Source organism: Mobula birostris, chromosome 16, assembly GCF_030028105.1.
Source record: "Mobula birostris isolate sMobBir1 chromosome 16, sMobBir1.hap1, whole genome shotgun sequence".
Classification (NCBI taxonomy): domain Eukaryota; kingdom Metazoa; phylum Chordata; class Chondrichthyes; order Myliobatiformes; family Myliobatidae; genus Mobula; species Mobula birostris.
In genome coordinates, this window is record NC_092385.1 from 64493286 (window position 1) to 64508953 (window position 15668).

The window sequence follows — 15668 nt, forward strand, 5'->3', positions numbered from 1 at the left end:
CCCTGATGTTCCCCCTAAATCTTTCCCCTTTCACCTGTGACAAAAGGCCAAGTTATCAGAAGATTGATGCTAATGAGAGAGATAAGTGAGACAATGGAGCAGCATTCAGAAATGTTAATGAGAGAGGAGAGAGATTAACGAAAAGAGACACAGTTCAGAGTATTGTCAGACCGGTTGCTTTGAACCTGAACTGTTTGAAGTTTGATGGACAGGCGATACCCCAGCAGGGGGATAAAAGGAACAGGTTCGCTAAGGCAAGACAGACACCACGAGACCACGAGATAACGAGACCCTGGAAGTGCAGTGTGCCCCCACAAGTTGGTGGGAGTTTTGGAGGTCCGGTCGCAGGATCGTCCATAGACGCACAGGGTGAAAAGGTACGAACGGCGGGAACCTGGTGCGTGTGTCCGCCCCTGCCTGGGTGCTGGGTTCACCGCGGAAGGACGATCGTATCGGGAAGGGAGGGGTCACAGTCGGTGACCTCAGAAGACATTAAAAAAGGGCTCACCCTAAAGCTAACTGCGGAGGAACATCAAGGTCTGTCTGAATTCGATTTGCATATCATCATTCGCTCTCTCTTTCCAACGGCACAACAGCGATTGCTGCGAACTGTACTGAGCTGAACTGAACTCTGCGTCACTTGAGACTGATCATTTTACCCCTAGACTGCGATAGAGCTTGTTTGATTCCTATTACCCTAGTTCTGTGTACATGTGTGTTTTATCATTGCTAACCCGTTGCATTTATATCCTTACGTTTAGAGTACTGTGTTACTTATTTCTTTAATAAAACTTTCTTAGTTCCAGTAATCCAGACTCCAACTAAGTGGTCCATTTCTGCTGGATTGGCAACCCAGTTACGGGGTACGTAACACACCCTAAAGCCATGTCCTCTCATGTTTATCTCTCCTAATCTAAGTGGAAAGAGCCTACTCGCATTTACTCTGTCTATACTCCTCATTATTTTGTAAACCTCTATCAAATCTCCCCTCATTCTTCTATGCTCCAAGGAATACTGTCCTAATAATAATCCTCTACCATCACCTTCTGTCTCCTGTTACAAACACAGGTTTGGCTTCCTGAATCCCAAAAGTCTGAACTCTTTTTGACCAGTCTCCCATGTGGGACCCCAAAGGCCTTACTGAAGTCTACACAGAAACCCGGGGACCGCCCCACAACATTATTGCAATGTCTTCACTGAGCTGGGTCTGCTTCCTAGCCTTGACTCTTGTTACTGGATCTGGTTCCTGATCTTCCTTCTCGGGATAAGCCTAGTAACTGGCACTTGCTCAAGCCCAGCCTTGACTCTTGTTCCCAGTCCAAGTCTCATTCCCTCAGTGCATGACTGGTTCTGATGTCAAACCAGAGCAATGGCTGGTGTTGTCATGGTGACTACCAAGCCTTGTATACATATCACCACCTTTTGACATAAAGCACATACCCAGGTCCACATCTTCCACTCTTGGCCACTGGGAGAAGGGAATGTTTTTGTAGAAACCTTCCAAAATCTTCTCTTTGACTTGGCTGATGGAATCACTGTCCATCACTCGGACTATGATGGAGTCCATACCACAACCTTGGAATGACACGTTGAGATTCTGTTGTGAAGGAGGACAGTATAATCATTAATGGGGGGAGGGCTGCTTTGCATTTAGGAGGCAAGTGGGATATTCAGGCCTCAAGCCTGAATGGTACCATGATCCCAATTGCCTGATGAATGGAGAAGAGAGTTTGGGATCTCCTGCTCAGCCCAGATAGGGGAAACTATTGGAGGCCATTCACCCCTCCCACTTCAGACATATCCTGCTCTCTGCCAGTATAGTAAATGTTAATATCCAGTAAAAATACTGATCTATTGAATGAGTTCCCACAACTTTTTCAAATAGAGCATCACATCACCTCAATTTGCATGTGGTGTGTTTTATAGGATTTGTACAGATTTCTGGGTGGGTATGAACACAAGCGTTAAAGTCAAACATCCAGGTGAATCATATATAAAGTCTGTGCAGTTTCCACATAAGGTTCTGATTGATGCATTTGAAATCATCAAGTATAGAGGGGGAAAGGTCTCATTCTCAACTAATGAGGAAAGGTTGAGCAAATTAGGGTGTTTCTCTGAAATGAAGGAGGATGAGAGGCGACTTGATTGAGGTGTACAAGATAAAAGGCACAGATGAGTGGATAGCCAGAGACTTTTTCCCAGGGCAGAAATGCCTAATACGAGGGGCATAATTTTAAGGTGATTGGAGAAAAGTATGGGTGGGGATACAGAGATAAGTTAGATGTGTGGAGCAATCTGCCAGAATGGTGGAAGAGGTAGATACATTAGAGACATTTAGGAGACTCTTAGAATGGCGCATGTGTGATAGAAAAATTGAGGTTTATGTAGGAGGGAAGAGTTAAATTGATCTTATCAACACAACATTGCAGGCGGAAACATTTGTAACATGCTGTAGTGTTCTATGTTCTAACGTAAGAGCAAGTATGTAGTACGCAGGTGAATGGCAAAAAGAAAACCAAAGTGATGCAAGAGGGATCCAGAATGCACAGCCAGAGGCAGGGTTTCAGTTTGATTTTAATATGTGTTCAACAGGAAGCTGCAGAAGTATTTGAAGAGTATTAGTTGTAGACAGTAGGAACAGTGTATTGGGACTGGCTTGAATGTTTTTATAAAGAGCTATTGTGGATTCAGTGGGAGAGCAAATGGGGAGTTGGGAAAAAGGTGTGAAGGGAAGGGGAGTGAGGTGGACGGTGGCGCCAAGTGGGGTAGGAAAGGTGTGGGAATGGGGGCAAGCATGGAAATGGAGATAAGGATGGGACAAGTTTTGGAAGAAGTGATAGAGTGAGGGTGGGGGTTAATAAAATTGGGTATATAAGTGGGGTGGAGATGGGAGATGAAGAACATGGGGATGAAAGGTAAGGTGGGTGGGCAGGTGCTGATGGAGGAGGAAGCCGAGGGATGAACTGGAGCTTTCCAGCTGGATTTAGGTCGCTAGGAGTGTGGATTGGGATGTTTGGAATGTCTGGATGGGTGCCCAAGCTTTGCAGCAGCTCCATGACAGGAAATAGCCAGCTGAAGTATTGAGAGTGGAGGGTATAGACAGGATTTCCCTGAACACACAACCCCTGCTCTTCAAAAAGCCAGCACCAGTAATATGCTTGCCTCAGAAAGCTGGTGAGGTTAGAACACACAGCCATGGCCCTCCCAAGCCTACTCCTTACCATCGCTTTAGACTCGATGTTCTCCCTCAGCAGCCACTCCTCATTGAGGGTGTATCGAGCCTTTCCAGTGATGGCATCCACTGACCCTTTGTTAATTTGCTGTTTTATGGCACACAGCAACAAGAAGAAAGGCTCCCCCACCGTTTCCTGTTTGGCAACAAATACACAGGAAGAGGAAAGCAGAGCAAGGTTAGTTAAACGACAAACAAGAAGTGATGGTCACGGATACGCAGGGTGTGTCACAGGTTACACTCCCACCATGGGGAACTCACAGGCTACACTCTTACTGTGTGTCACACTGAGTGACAGTCTGTGCCATGCCAAGTGTGAGTCTAGGTTTGCTGTGCATGCAGTTTGTTTAGCTGATGTTGTCCTTGGTGATCTAGTTGGTGGTAAAGGTGGGGTTTGAAGGTGTCTGCCACTGACATGCAGCAACTGCTGAATACTGCCTGTCTGAGGTCAGGTCAATGAGTCCATCTCTGGGAGCAGGAGCAGACTGAGCTCGAATCTGTCCCTCTGTTGCCGGCCTAGGTTCCCTGCAGCCTGTGGACATTTCTGTTGAGGTTCGAGCACATAGCCATAGTTTGGGCAGAGGAACAGATCAACATGACCAGGGCCATCCACTTTACTTTGTCCTTGCACTGACCTGCAGTATTGGAGGTCACACTGTAGACTGGTCATCCACACACTAATACTCCCCCTAGATGACAGACATGGGCACCTGCTGCTGGCAGCCCAAGTGAGCAGGGTGAATGGGGGTGGTAGATGTCCAAACAGCTGCCCAGAGGGTGCAGTCCCTACCTTGAGGAAGCTGTACATGCAGATGGACATCCAGTTGGTCAGCATCTTCTCCACGACTGACTCAGTTCGCCGCAGCATCAGCTTCGGGTTCTTCGTTGCAGAGGCATCGATGAGGTCCACCAGGAGATCCTTCATGACTCCTGTGAAGTACTCCAGCTTACTGTGCAGCGCAATGGTCAGCAAGGAGGCAAGGTTACACCTGTGAGAAACAGCTACATTAGGGCTTGCACTGCCTCCTGTTTGGCTCTGTGAATAGATGGTTAGAAGTGCACACACTCTAACACTCTACACTCCCACCCTCTCTGTTGATTTAGCAATCTCTTGGGCTGCCTATCAGTGTCTGGGTCAGTTGAGAATACAATTGGCTTTGGCACCCTGAATGAGAAGGAGTAATCTGTGTGGGCTCCTGTGTCTGTTCCACTGTTGTTGGGTGTATCTGCGGCTCTGGACCTTGCTGGACAGCCATAAAGCAGTTAGCTACTCAGCCCATTGCATTAGTATCAGCTGCTCAGACAAGTTACCTACCAGTTCCACTGCCCTCCTCTCAGGACAGTTTCTGTTTGCTTCCACCACTTTACTAAATGGCAACTTGATCAAGATAATAGAGCAAACAGAGACAATCTATAGACTGTGTCTGAACATAGATCATTACAGCACAGCGCAGACCATTTTAAGATCAATATAACCCATCCCTACAAGATAACCCTCCATTTTTCTATTACCCATGTGCCAATCTAAGAGTTTCTTAAATGTCCCTAACATATCATCCACTCTATCTAGGCCTTCCAATATTCAACAGGTTTCAATGAAATCCCCCCTCATTCTTGTAAACTCCTGCGAGTACAGGCCTAAAGCCATCAAATTCTCTTCATACATTAACCCATTCATTTCTGAGATCATTCTTGTGAAAATCTTCTGGACTCTCTCTAGTGCCAACACAATTCTTTCTTAGATAGTGAGTCCAAAACTGCTCACAACACTCCATATGTGGTCTAAGCAATATCTTTTAAAAAACCTCAGCATTACATCCTTGCTTTAGATGGAACTTTTGTAACCAAAGAGATTAATCAGCCTTTCAAGCTCAGGCCAGCTCCATGTTGAAGTAATCCAGTTAGTTACATTCCACCCCTTCCCACACTTTCCCTGGAGTCTTGTAAATTAATTTCGCATGGATGGATATCTAATTTCAGTTTGAAGGCCGTGATTGCATTTCACACCCCTACCGACAGTGAATTCCTGTTTCTTATCAGTCTCTACTTTAAAAATGCTTTGAAACACATTCAAAATAGTGGAGGAACTTAGGTCAGGCGGCATCTATGAAGAGGAATAAATAATCAATACTTCAGGCCTAGACCCTTCATCAGGACTCCTAATGAATTGTTGAGAATGTGGGAATAAAAACAATGCCTTCAGGTAAGATTAGGGCAAATCTAGATTGGAGAGCGTGTTTTATGAGGTTAGATTGAGTGAACTTGGCCTTTTCTCCTTGGAGCGACGGAGGATGAGAGGTGATCTGATAGAGGTGTATAAGATGACGAGGGGCATTGATTGTGTGGATAGCCAGAGGCTTTTTCCCAGGGCTGAAATGGCTAACACGAGAGGGCATAGTTTTAAGGTGCTTAGAAATAGGCACCAAGGAGATGTCAGGGGTAAGTTTTTCACAGAGAATGGTGGGTGCGTGGAGGCGGATACAATAGGGTCTTTTAAGTGACTCTTAGATAAGTACATTAATAATAGACATCTGTTAGTCTCGTGAGACCATGGATTTGCGCCTTGGAAGGTTTCCAGGGCGCAGGCCAGGGCAAGGTTGTATGGAAGACCGGCAGTTGCCCATGCTGCAAGTCCCCCCTCTCCATGCCACTGATGTTGTCCAAGGGAAGGCACTAGGGTCGATACAGCTTGGCACCGGTGTCGTTGCAGAGCAATGTATGGTTAAGTGCCTTGCTCAAGGACACAACACGCTGCCTCAGTTGAGGCTCGAACTAGCAACCTTCAGATCACTAGACCGACGCCTTAACCACTTGGCCACTCGCCAACACAAGTACGTGGATCTTAGAAAAATAGAGGGCTATATAGTAAGGTAATTGTAGGCAGTTCCTGGAGTAGGTTACATGATTGGCACAACATTGTGGGCCGAAGGGCCTGTAATGTGCTGTAGATTTCTATGTTCTATGTTCATATCTGCCTGTACCATGTATCTGGCAATCTGGCAGCGTGTACTATCCCCACAATACTTTCCTCCAATCACCTTAAAATGATGTCCCCTTATCGGATTTCTGGTTCTCTTCTGTGCCCATGGTTACTAGTATAAATAGGTTGTGCTAACTACAACAGAGAAGCTGTGACCTGTGAGGAATGTCAGTGAAAAGGAGAGCAAGCCCATCCTCTCCACATCACTCAGGTCCTTCACCCTTGGCCCAGACTATTAACTATTGAAAGACATAGTTATGGTGCACATGGAGAGGATGACTCCCACAGTGGAGGAGTCTAGGACCAGAGGGCATAGACAGAGAGTAGAAGGATATCCCTTTAGAACAGTGATGAGGAGGAATTTCTTTAGCCAGAAGGCTGTGAATCCATGGAGGCCAAGGCATTGGGTATAGTTAAAGCAGAGGTTAATAGGTTCTTGATTAGGAAGGATATGGTCTTATGAACAAGTTAACCTGTACTTCTGTATTGCCTTGATTGCCACACCTAGCACAAACTGAATCAATATCATACAAACTCAGCTCCTGCAGCTCTGGTTGTACACAAATTTCAGATGAGAATTAGGGTAGGGGAGCAGAAAACATGAGATGAGAGAGACAAAAGCTCTGTGATGGTGTTGGTGGCAGCGTGGAGGCTGGTCACACACCTGCTGAGCAGCAGGGCACAGTCTGCAGCATACAGACTAGGAGGGCTGCAAAAGGGGAACCTTCTGTAGAAAAGACCAGGATATGCTGGGAGAGGGTTGGGAGCACCCAGGCTTCATGCTCAGACCCAGTTCTGCAGGGCATCCTACTTGGAGTGAGGGAGAAAGCAAATTGGGGGTCAGTGAAGAAGTAGTGAGGAGGGGGAGGAGTGTGGAGAGGATGGGGTGCCATAGGGGAAGGGTGCTACTGATGAGGGTGTGGTAATGGAAGCATATGGAACACGGGGAGGACGGTGTGTTGAAGGAGTGCCCGAGAAGTGTGGAGGCAGCTGGGATCTGGGGTCCCATGTTGTGGAGTCATGGGGTTGATCCCCGTGTCCATATCTAGGGTCTGGTACCCCAGCAAACACCTTTACACTCACCTGTCTCTCACTGCAAAGTCCTTCTGCTGCTCTAGAGCATGGACAAAGGTGATGAGGAAGTGCTTGTTGCTCAGCAGCATAGAGAATAAAGCAATGCCCTCCTCCATGTTTTGTCGACAGTTCTCAGGGACCTGGTGTAAAGAAAAAGAGAGACTGAATGTGGAATCCATCCCCCGTTGCCCAGTGCCAATGCATATCGTGACCATCCTCCACACATACCCAGGATGATTTCAGTTCCAGAGTCTGAACTCCTTCTTATTCTAAGTTGCTTGAATTTCCAGCATCTGCAGAATTCCTGTTCCTTCCTATTCTAGTCTGCATAACCTGAAGGTGGAGCTCCATCCCATATGTTTGACTGGCTCTTGAGATTGACCAACCACCCACTGAACAGGCATAGTTCCAGTCCATGAGCCCTTCGTGCACTCTCTTCCTCACACCGGAGGGGGAAGGGTGTGAAGAGGGTGGTGTGCCATAGTGGAGGAGTGCCGCAGGTACAGACACAGAAGGGTGTGGGGATCAACCCAATGACTGAACAATGTGGGGCTGCCTCCACATCGCTGGGGCACTCCCCAACATGCTGTCCCTCACTGCGCTATCCCCCACTACACTGTCCCCCAATGCACCATCCCTCAACTCCCCATCCCCCCACAGCACTAACAATCAACACATTGTCCCCTAGCACACTGTCCCACAACTCACCACCCTTCACTGCAATCCTACCCCTTCGCAAGCATACCTCACCCCACAAAGTGCTTCCCACACCACACCCTCTCCATATTCCTCCACGGGGAGTGAGTCTAAGGGCTCCCTGATCCTTCACCATCTCCCAGCATGTTCTGAAACCCTGTTCCAGAATCTGTCACCAAATGGCTCTGAATCCCAGCATGCAGTTCCAAACTGGGACCTGCTTCAGCTCCCAGAAACGCCACACTCATATTCCAGCTCTTAGACCATTCCACAGTCATAGCTCACCTTCCATTCCGGCATCAGCAGGGGGTGGGTTTCGGGCCGGCTGTTGGAGATGGTGCCTTCTCTGGACTGAGCATTCAGCTGATGGAAACACTCGGGGCTTCTGCTTTCACAGTCAATTGAGCACTGGAGTGAAGGATTGAGGCTGGTGAGCACTTGGATACAGACTGTCTTTACATTAAGTATCTCCTGCACATTGACCATCATAGGCACCAACTCAAAGTAAATTTATTATCAAAGTACATAATCACATGTGACTATATACTACCTTAAGATTCATTTTCTTGCAGGCTTTTACAGGAAAATAAAGAAATACAATGTAATTTATGATAAACTATACATAAACAAAGACTAACAGAAAACTAATGTGCAAGAGATGACAAACTGTACAAATTAACAATAATAATAATAAATAAGTAATCAGAATAATATTGAGGACATGATTTGTAGAGTCCTTGAACCTGAGACCTGGAGAGGGTGAATCACTATAATGGATTCTCCTCCACCTCTACATTATTTTCAATTGGTTCTTTCCAATTTAGGTTACCCATCCAGTCATGTTCTCCGTTTATCATATTATACTTCAAAGCATTACCACACATTACCCAGAAAAGCACACAATGATTACAATCTACAAGGAAGGATTCCTTGAATTTCCTTTACAGTCTTAGAGCAGTTCAGCCAGTGGCATATTCCTCCTGCAGGATGTGGGAGATCAGGCAGACTCTCCAGAGGGAGACTTTGCACCTTGTGCAAAGTGTGTTCTTGTGAAGGAGCTGGAGTTGCCATTGGATGCACTCAGGATCACCTAGAATGCTGGAAGTTGCATAGACCATAAGAGCTAGGAGCAGAATTAGGCCAATTGGCCCATTGAGTCTGCTCTGCTTTTCCATCATGGCTGCTTATTATCTCTCCACCCTATTCAGCTTACTCCTCTCTGCAACATTTGACATCCTGACTATCAACCTTTGTTTTACCTATACTCAAATACTTGGCAACGAATTCCAGGGATTCAATGCCATCTGGCTAAAGAAATTTGTTCCCATTTCTATTCTAAATGGGCATCCCTCTCTTCTGAGGTCCTGCCCTCTGGCCATGGACTCACCCATGACAGGAAATAACATCTCCACATCCACTCATTCTAAGCCTTTCAATATTCAGCAGATTTCAATGAGATCCCCTCTCATACTTTTAAACTCCAGCGAGTACAGGCCCAAAGCCATCAAACACTCCTCATACATTAACCCTTTCATTTCCAGAATAATATTTGTGAACCTCCTCTGGACAGCTGCAATGCCAACACATCTTTTCTAAGATGGGGGGAGGGCCCAAAACTGCTCACAATACTCCAAGCACAGTCTGACCAATGACTTACAAAGACTCAGTATCGCATCCTTGCTCATATATTCCAGTCCTCTCAAAATGAATGCTAACATTGCATTTGCCTTCCTTACCATCGACTCAACCTGCAAATTAACCTTGAGGGAATCCTACACAAGGACTCACAAAGTCCCTTTGCACCTTGGATTTTTGAATTTTCTCCCCATTTAGAAAGTAGTCTATACTTTGATTCCTTCTACCAAAGTACATGATCATACACTTCCCTACACTATTTACAAGTGCCACTTCTTTGCACATTTTCCCAATCTGTCTAAGACCTTCTGCAGATTCCCTGCCCCCCAACCTATCTTTGTATTGTCTGCAAGGGTGTCTATCATCCACATCATTGTCAAATAACATGAAAAGAAGCAGCCCAACACCACTTTTCACCAGCAGGCAACCAGAATAGACGCCCTTTATTCCGACCCTTTGCCTGCTGCTCGCCAGCCAATCTTCTATCCATGCTAGTACCTTTCATGTAATACCATGAGTTCTTATCTTGTTAAGCAGCCTCGTGTGCATTACCTTATCAAATGCATACTAAAAATCCAAATAAACAACACCCACTGGCTCTCCATTATCTATCCCGTCTGTTATTTTGTCAAAGAATCACAACATATTTATTTATTGTTGTAACCCTCTCACTCGGGCTCACATACAAACTCAGCTTGTTAGCTAACAGCCATATGACTCAACGGTGAGAAGGCCACCTTCCATAAACATATATGTCTAAGGTTGGTATGATTTGGGGTTCAACCAAACAGGAACGTTGTGATGTTCTGATTAAAGAAACCTCAATCTGAGCAAATGCTGTATAAATAATTCTGTATGGGCACTATCGGTCAGCAAGAAATAACAGATCGTACACCTCATAGAATTATAAAGAAAGTATATTTACCAATTTCAGCTTTATCAAACAACTAATAGGGGAAAAAAGAAAAGGGCCCATTACAGTTAAACCTGTGCAATGTGCACATGACCATTGGAGCTCATACTGAAGTATTCAGGGTGTATCCCTTACTCATGCACTGCACGAAAGCACCTGTCACATGCCAAACTTCCCTCAAAGTCCATCTCAAGCAAATTGGCTCTCTCTCACTCTCAGCCATATGCCCAACTCCTTGGAGCCATACATCTTCACAAAGAACTTCTGGCAACTGGGACTCTCCTTCCAATGGCATTCTACCGCATCTTTCCTTGTCCCACTCCACAACTCACGCCAAAAAAAAACCCAAACCAGACTACTGTCCATCACAAATCTTTCTCCGCCCAGCTCTATCTAGAAATTTCTCCCAATCCCACCATCCTGATTGACACAGCATTCCTAAGTTCAACGACCTTCCAGCAGCTCAGGTCCCCCCTGCCCATTACTGAATTTATCTTCCTCAGTTTAAGCAGGTGTTGCTGACCATCTTCGACCTCCGTTTGTTATAACTGGTGAGACCTCACTCAGAAAGGCGAGTCCCCTGTCACTCTAATAGTGTGGCAAGTACTCTTGGAGCAACCAACATCAAACTTGTCAGTAGAAAAGACATCTTCGCGTTTCAACATCTTCTCTCTTAATATCCTTTTCCAATCCTTGGGCTTTGATGAGTCACCAAAATTGAATGACTTTGACCTCAACTTCTTTGATCCAGGAAACTGTTTTTCTTCAGTGTTCCCCGGAAAACTAGACACTACCATCACAGGAAAAAGGTGGGCAATTAGCATTCCACATCTGAGGACAACATATCTTCCTGAGGTGTTCCTGACAATCACTGTCATCCTGTTTGCGTAGACAGCTGAAGATTTCTGCATTTTAGATCTCACCAACACTCCTGCAGTTAAGCGTGACTCTTCCTCCTGATCATCAGGAGCATTCACCTGGATGGCCAAGGTGTTGGGCATTCTGGTAAATTTGGGGGTTCCCTTCACTCTAGCTGCTCCTCTGGATGTAACATGACAGGTTTAGACTGGGTATACTACATAATTCCTCTTTCCTGCTCATCATCCTGCTTTGGAGGAACTTGCACCTTCTCAAAAACAGCTCTGAACACAAGGTGAATGGACAGATGTTTTCAAAGATCTCTCTCCATTTCTCTCCTTGCATGCTCCCAAGAGTTTTCTCACAATGGAAGTATTTCTTCTCACAAGGGTGGAAGCTTCACCCTTTTCAACCAGATCCAGGCAGACCAACACCGTGATGTCAATAGTCTGTTACTTCAACACCTGCCTCCGAAAACTCCAGTTTCAATGACAAGTAACCATCAGTACTAAGCCCCCAAATCTCAAGAGCACTGAGTGGCATCAATGGTAAATGTATCAAATATCAACTATAAAAGGAATTATAAATCAAAGTTAATGAGATCCTTGTAAAGTGTGGCTCTAGCATAAATACCTTTAATCTGTATGGATACATCAGGACTTGGTCCCACTAAACCTTCAGGAATAGTGTTTTGTACTTTAGTATTTTTCTTGATATACTGATTGGAACATATCCTCTCCTATACCGGGTGCCTCTATAGTTTTGCCTCTTTTCTTCTTTGATTAACTGCTGATTTACTTTTGGAAGGTTTTCCTGGCTCTCACGGTCTTGCTTGTAATGTCCAGCTTCTCCACAGTTGTAAAAGAAAATATAGGTCACCTCTGTAGTTGAGAGACTCTTTTCAGCAGCATTCCTCTGCATCGTAAGTCCTACAGATAGGTTGGGTTTCCCAATAGACGCGTCACGTTTAGCTGAAACATTTTCCAACATCCATCGAGTCAGCTCAGCTCAAAGATTTTTCACCCCATTCCTCAAAAGCTCTGTCTCTGTGGCATCAGGGGTCACTTTAGTAGCAAAGGTTACCACTGAAGACACTACCTCAGCTTTTGGAAATGTCCTGCTTCTCAACTATGTTTCCTTCCTCTCAACTTCTCTGACTAACTCGGTAAAAGATTGAGGAGGACACAGCTTGCTGGTCATTCGAATATGCAGAGGAAGCATGTCATGTGACAACGTGCCTTCACAACTTGCTCCATCCTCAAGCAATTTCTCTCAGACAGTTGAATTCCCCTTTTGTGGCACAAACAATGCAGCAGTTTCCCCAACTTGAAAAGTTAGGGGACAACTTCTCTCCTTTCTCATGGAATGTGTCCCTAAACTTCACCGTAAGTTTGGTTGTACTTTCAGCAATGCCAAAAGCATCTTTCAGTACTTGCAAGTAGTTAGCTGACATGGCTAATGGGTTTTCTGCCTTTAGGAACCTCACTATATCAGCCACCAGACTGATTCAAATCTACAAGTGTATTCGATTGACTCTTTAAACTCTCAAATAGTCTCTTTTTGTTCATATTATCTGAGCTGTGCCATTCATCCAGTAACTGAGATGTTTGCTCAGCGCAAGCCTCATATTCTTCTTCCTCAGCAGTGCTGGGCTTGACTCCAGAGAACACTCCCAGCCTATGATAACTTTGGCTCTCCATAGGTACACTTTGGCATTTACCAACTAGTGATGTAATAGCCAAAACCAGCTCAGAATTTAAATCAACCACTGAAGGATCCAGAGGCGGAGAGGGTTAGCAACTTTAAATTCCTACATTATTATTTCAGAGGACCTGTCCTGCACCCAGCACACAAGTGCAATTATGTAAACTTAGGAGTTTACATCTAAAACTTTGGCAAACTTCTATAGATGTGTAGTGGAGAGTATACTGACTGGCTACATCACAGACTAGTATGGAAACACCAATGTCCTTGAATGGAAAATCCTACAAAAAGTGGTGGATACAGTCCAGACCATCGTGGGTTAAGCCCTCCCAACCATTGCACACATCTACATGAAACACTGCCGCAGAAAAGCAGCATCCATCTTCAGGGACCCCCACCATCTAGATCATGCTCTCTTCTCACTGCTGCCATCAGGAAGGTGGTACAGGAGCCTCAGGACTCACACCACCAGGTCCAGGAAGAGTTATTGCCCCTCAACCATCAGGCTCTTGAACCAAAGGGGATAACTTCACTCAACTTCACTTGCTCTAGCATTGAAATATTCCCGCAAACAATGGACTGACTTTCAAGGACCCTTCATCTCATGTTCTTGATATTTATTGCTTATTTATTACTATTACTTTTGAATTTGCAGTTTATGTCTTGTTGTTTTCCGCACTCTGTACGAACACCCTGGTCTTTCATCGATTCTGTTAATTATTCTATTGATTTATTGAGTACACTCACAAGAAAATGAATCTCAGGATTGTTTATGCTGACATTCACACAACATAAATGTAACACCCAGGGAAAGGTTTCACGGTTTCTGTAAAAGCAGTGTTTGGGTTATGGTTAGAAGTAACAGGTGCTTTGAAATGTGAGCCTTCCAATGAAGGGAGCGTGTTTTCCGTGTTGTATGCCTGACACTGGGGTGAGCTGGGTCTTTTGTTCAGTGGGAGATGAAGGGAGAAGACGCGGACTCGACCTGGAGTGGGGCCATGATTTGACGAAGCCCAGGGTGATTGAAGACCATAAGACAAAGGAGCAGAAGTCGGCCATTCGGCCCATTGAGTCTGCTCCACCATTTTATCATGAGCTGATCCATTCTCCCATTTAGTCCCACTCCCCCACCTTCTCACCATAACCTTTGATGCCCTGGCTACTCAGATACCTATTAATCTCTGCCTTAAATACACCCAATGACTTGGCCTCCATTGCTGCCCGTGGCAACAAATTCCATAGATTCACCACCCTCTGACTAAAAAAGTCTCTTCACATTTCTGTTCTGAATGGGCGCCCTTCAATCTTTAAGTCATGCCCTCTCGTACTAGACTCCCCCATCATGGGAAACAACTTTGCCACATCTACTCTGTCTATGCCTTTCAACATTCGAAATGTTTCTATGAGGTCTCCCCTCATTCTTCTAAACTCCAAGGAATACAGTCCTACATTGGACAAATGTTCCTCATATGTTAACCCTCTCATTCCCGGAATCATTGGAGGATTGGCGAAGGGGAAACTGTGAGCTCCAACTTGTGCACATTAGACATGCGCCCTTTTCTTTTTTCTTTGCTTTTTCTTTACTAACTCTTTAGTCAAATTAAGAATTATAAAACTAAATCATCTAATTATATGCAGTGTACTGTCTGTTATTTTGTGGTACTTATTTGTAACAGGGTAATGAATCTCACAGCATCCACACAAACAGGGGGTTTTGGGGTTTTGTACCACAATCTCACACTTTTGGCAGGGCCGGAGATTGTCTTCCCTAGACTTATACAGCCAACAGAACCGGAGAGTTTCATAAATTTACTTTGAACTTTGAATAATAAGGTTGTTGTAGTTCAAGATTTTAACCTCCTTAACATAGACTGGAACTCCACACTTACGGTTTAGATAGGTGGAATTTGTTAAGCACATTCAGGAAAGTCCCCTTGGGCAATATTTAGAGGGCTCTACTAGGAAGGGGGCAAAGCTCAATCTACTCTTCAGTAACACAGCAGGACAAATAATCTAGGTGACAGTGGGGAGCATTTTGAGGCCAGGGACGATAGTTCTATTAGCTTTAAACTAGTTTTGGAAAGGGACAGAACTGGTCCACAACTAGTTGTTAGGTGAGCTTTAATGGTATGAGACAGGAGCTTGCAAAGGTTGATTGGAGTAGGTTGCTTGTGGGCAAATGATCACAAGCAAGACAAAGCTTTTATAGATGAGAAAGTGAGAGCTGAAGGTCTACATTTTCCTGGTAGAGTTAAAGGCAAGGCTGGATGATGGGGATATTGAGGAAAAAAGCAGCTGGGAGCAAGTGAATTCCTGGATGCAGAAGTATATTCAAGAAGGAAGTCAGGAGGACAAAGTGAGTGAATGAGATGGCTTAGGCAAGGAAGTTTAAGGAAACTCCAAAGGGATTTTATAAGTTTATTTAGAGAAAAGGAGTAACTAGAGAGAGAACAGAGCACCTCAAAGGCCTTTGTGTGGAGCTGCAGGAGATGGGCAAGGTCATTAATGATTATTTCTCCTCTGTTATTTACCAAAGATGATGACACAAAGACTTTCGAACTAGAAGTTAATGGAAA

General features: G+C 45.0%; 1 protein-coding gene across 3 annotated transcripts in view; it reads right to left on the reverse strand.

Annotated features, from left to right (window-relative positions):
• Positions 1 to 15668, reverse strand: part of plxnd1 (plexin D1) — a 159467-nt gene that overhangs the window by 21141 nt on the left and 122658 nt on the right. For 2 of the 3 annotated variants that reach the window (XM_072280756.1, XM_072280755.1), the window contains 5 exons: positions 8268 to 8390; positions 7296 to 7426; positions 4023 to 4221; positions 3222 to 3368; positions 1441 to 1597 (listed from right to left, as the gene is read on the reverse strand). In XM_072280756.1, coding sequence (XP_072136857.1) covers positions 1441 to 1597; positions 3222 to 3368; positions 4023 to 4221; positions 7296 to 7426; positions 8268 to 8390 — 757 coding nt within the window. The remainder of the gene's footprint in view (positions 1 to 1440; positions 1598 to 3221; positions 3369 to 4022; positions 4222 to 7295; positions 7427 to 8267; positions 8391 to 15668) is intronic. The other variant, XM_072280757.1, reaches the window with a different exon arrangement.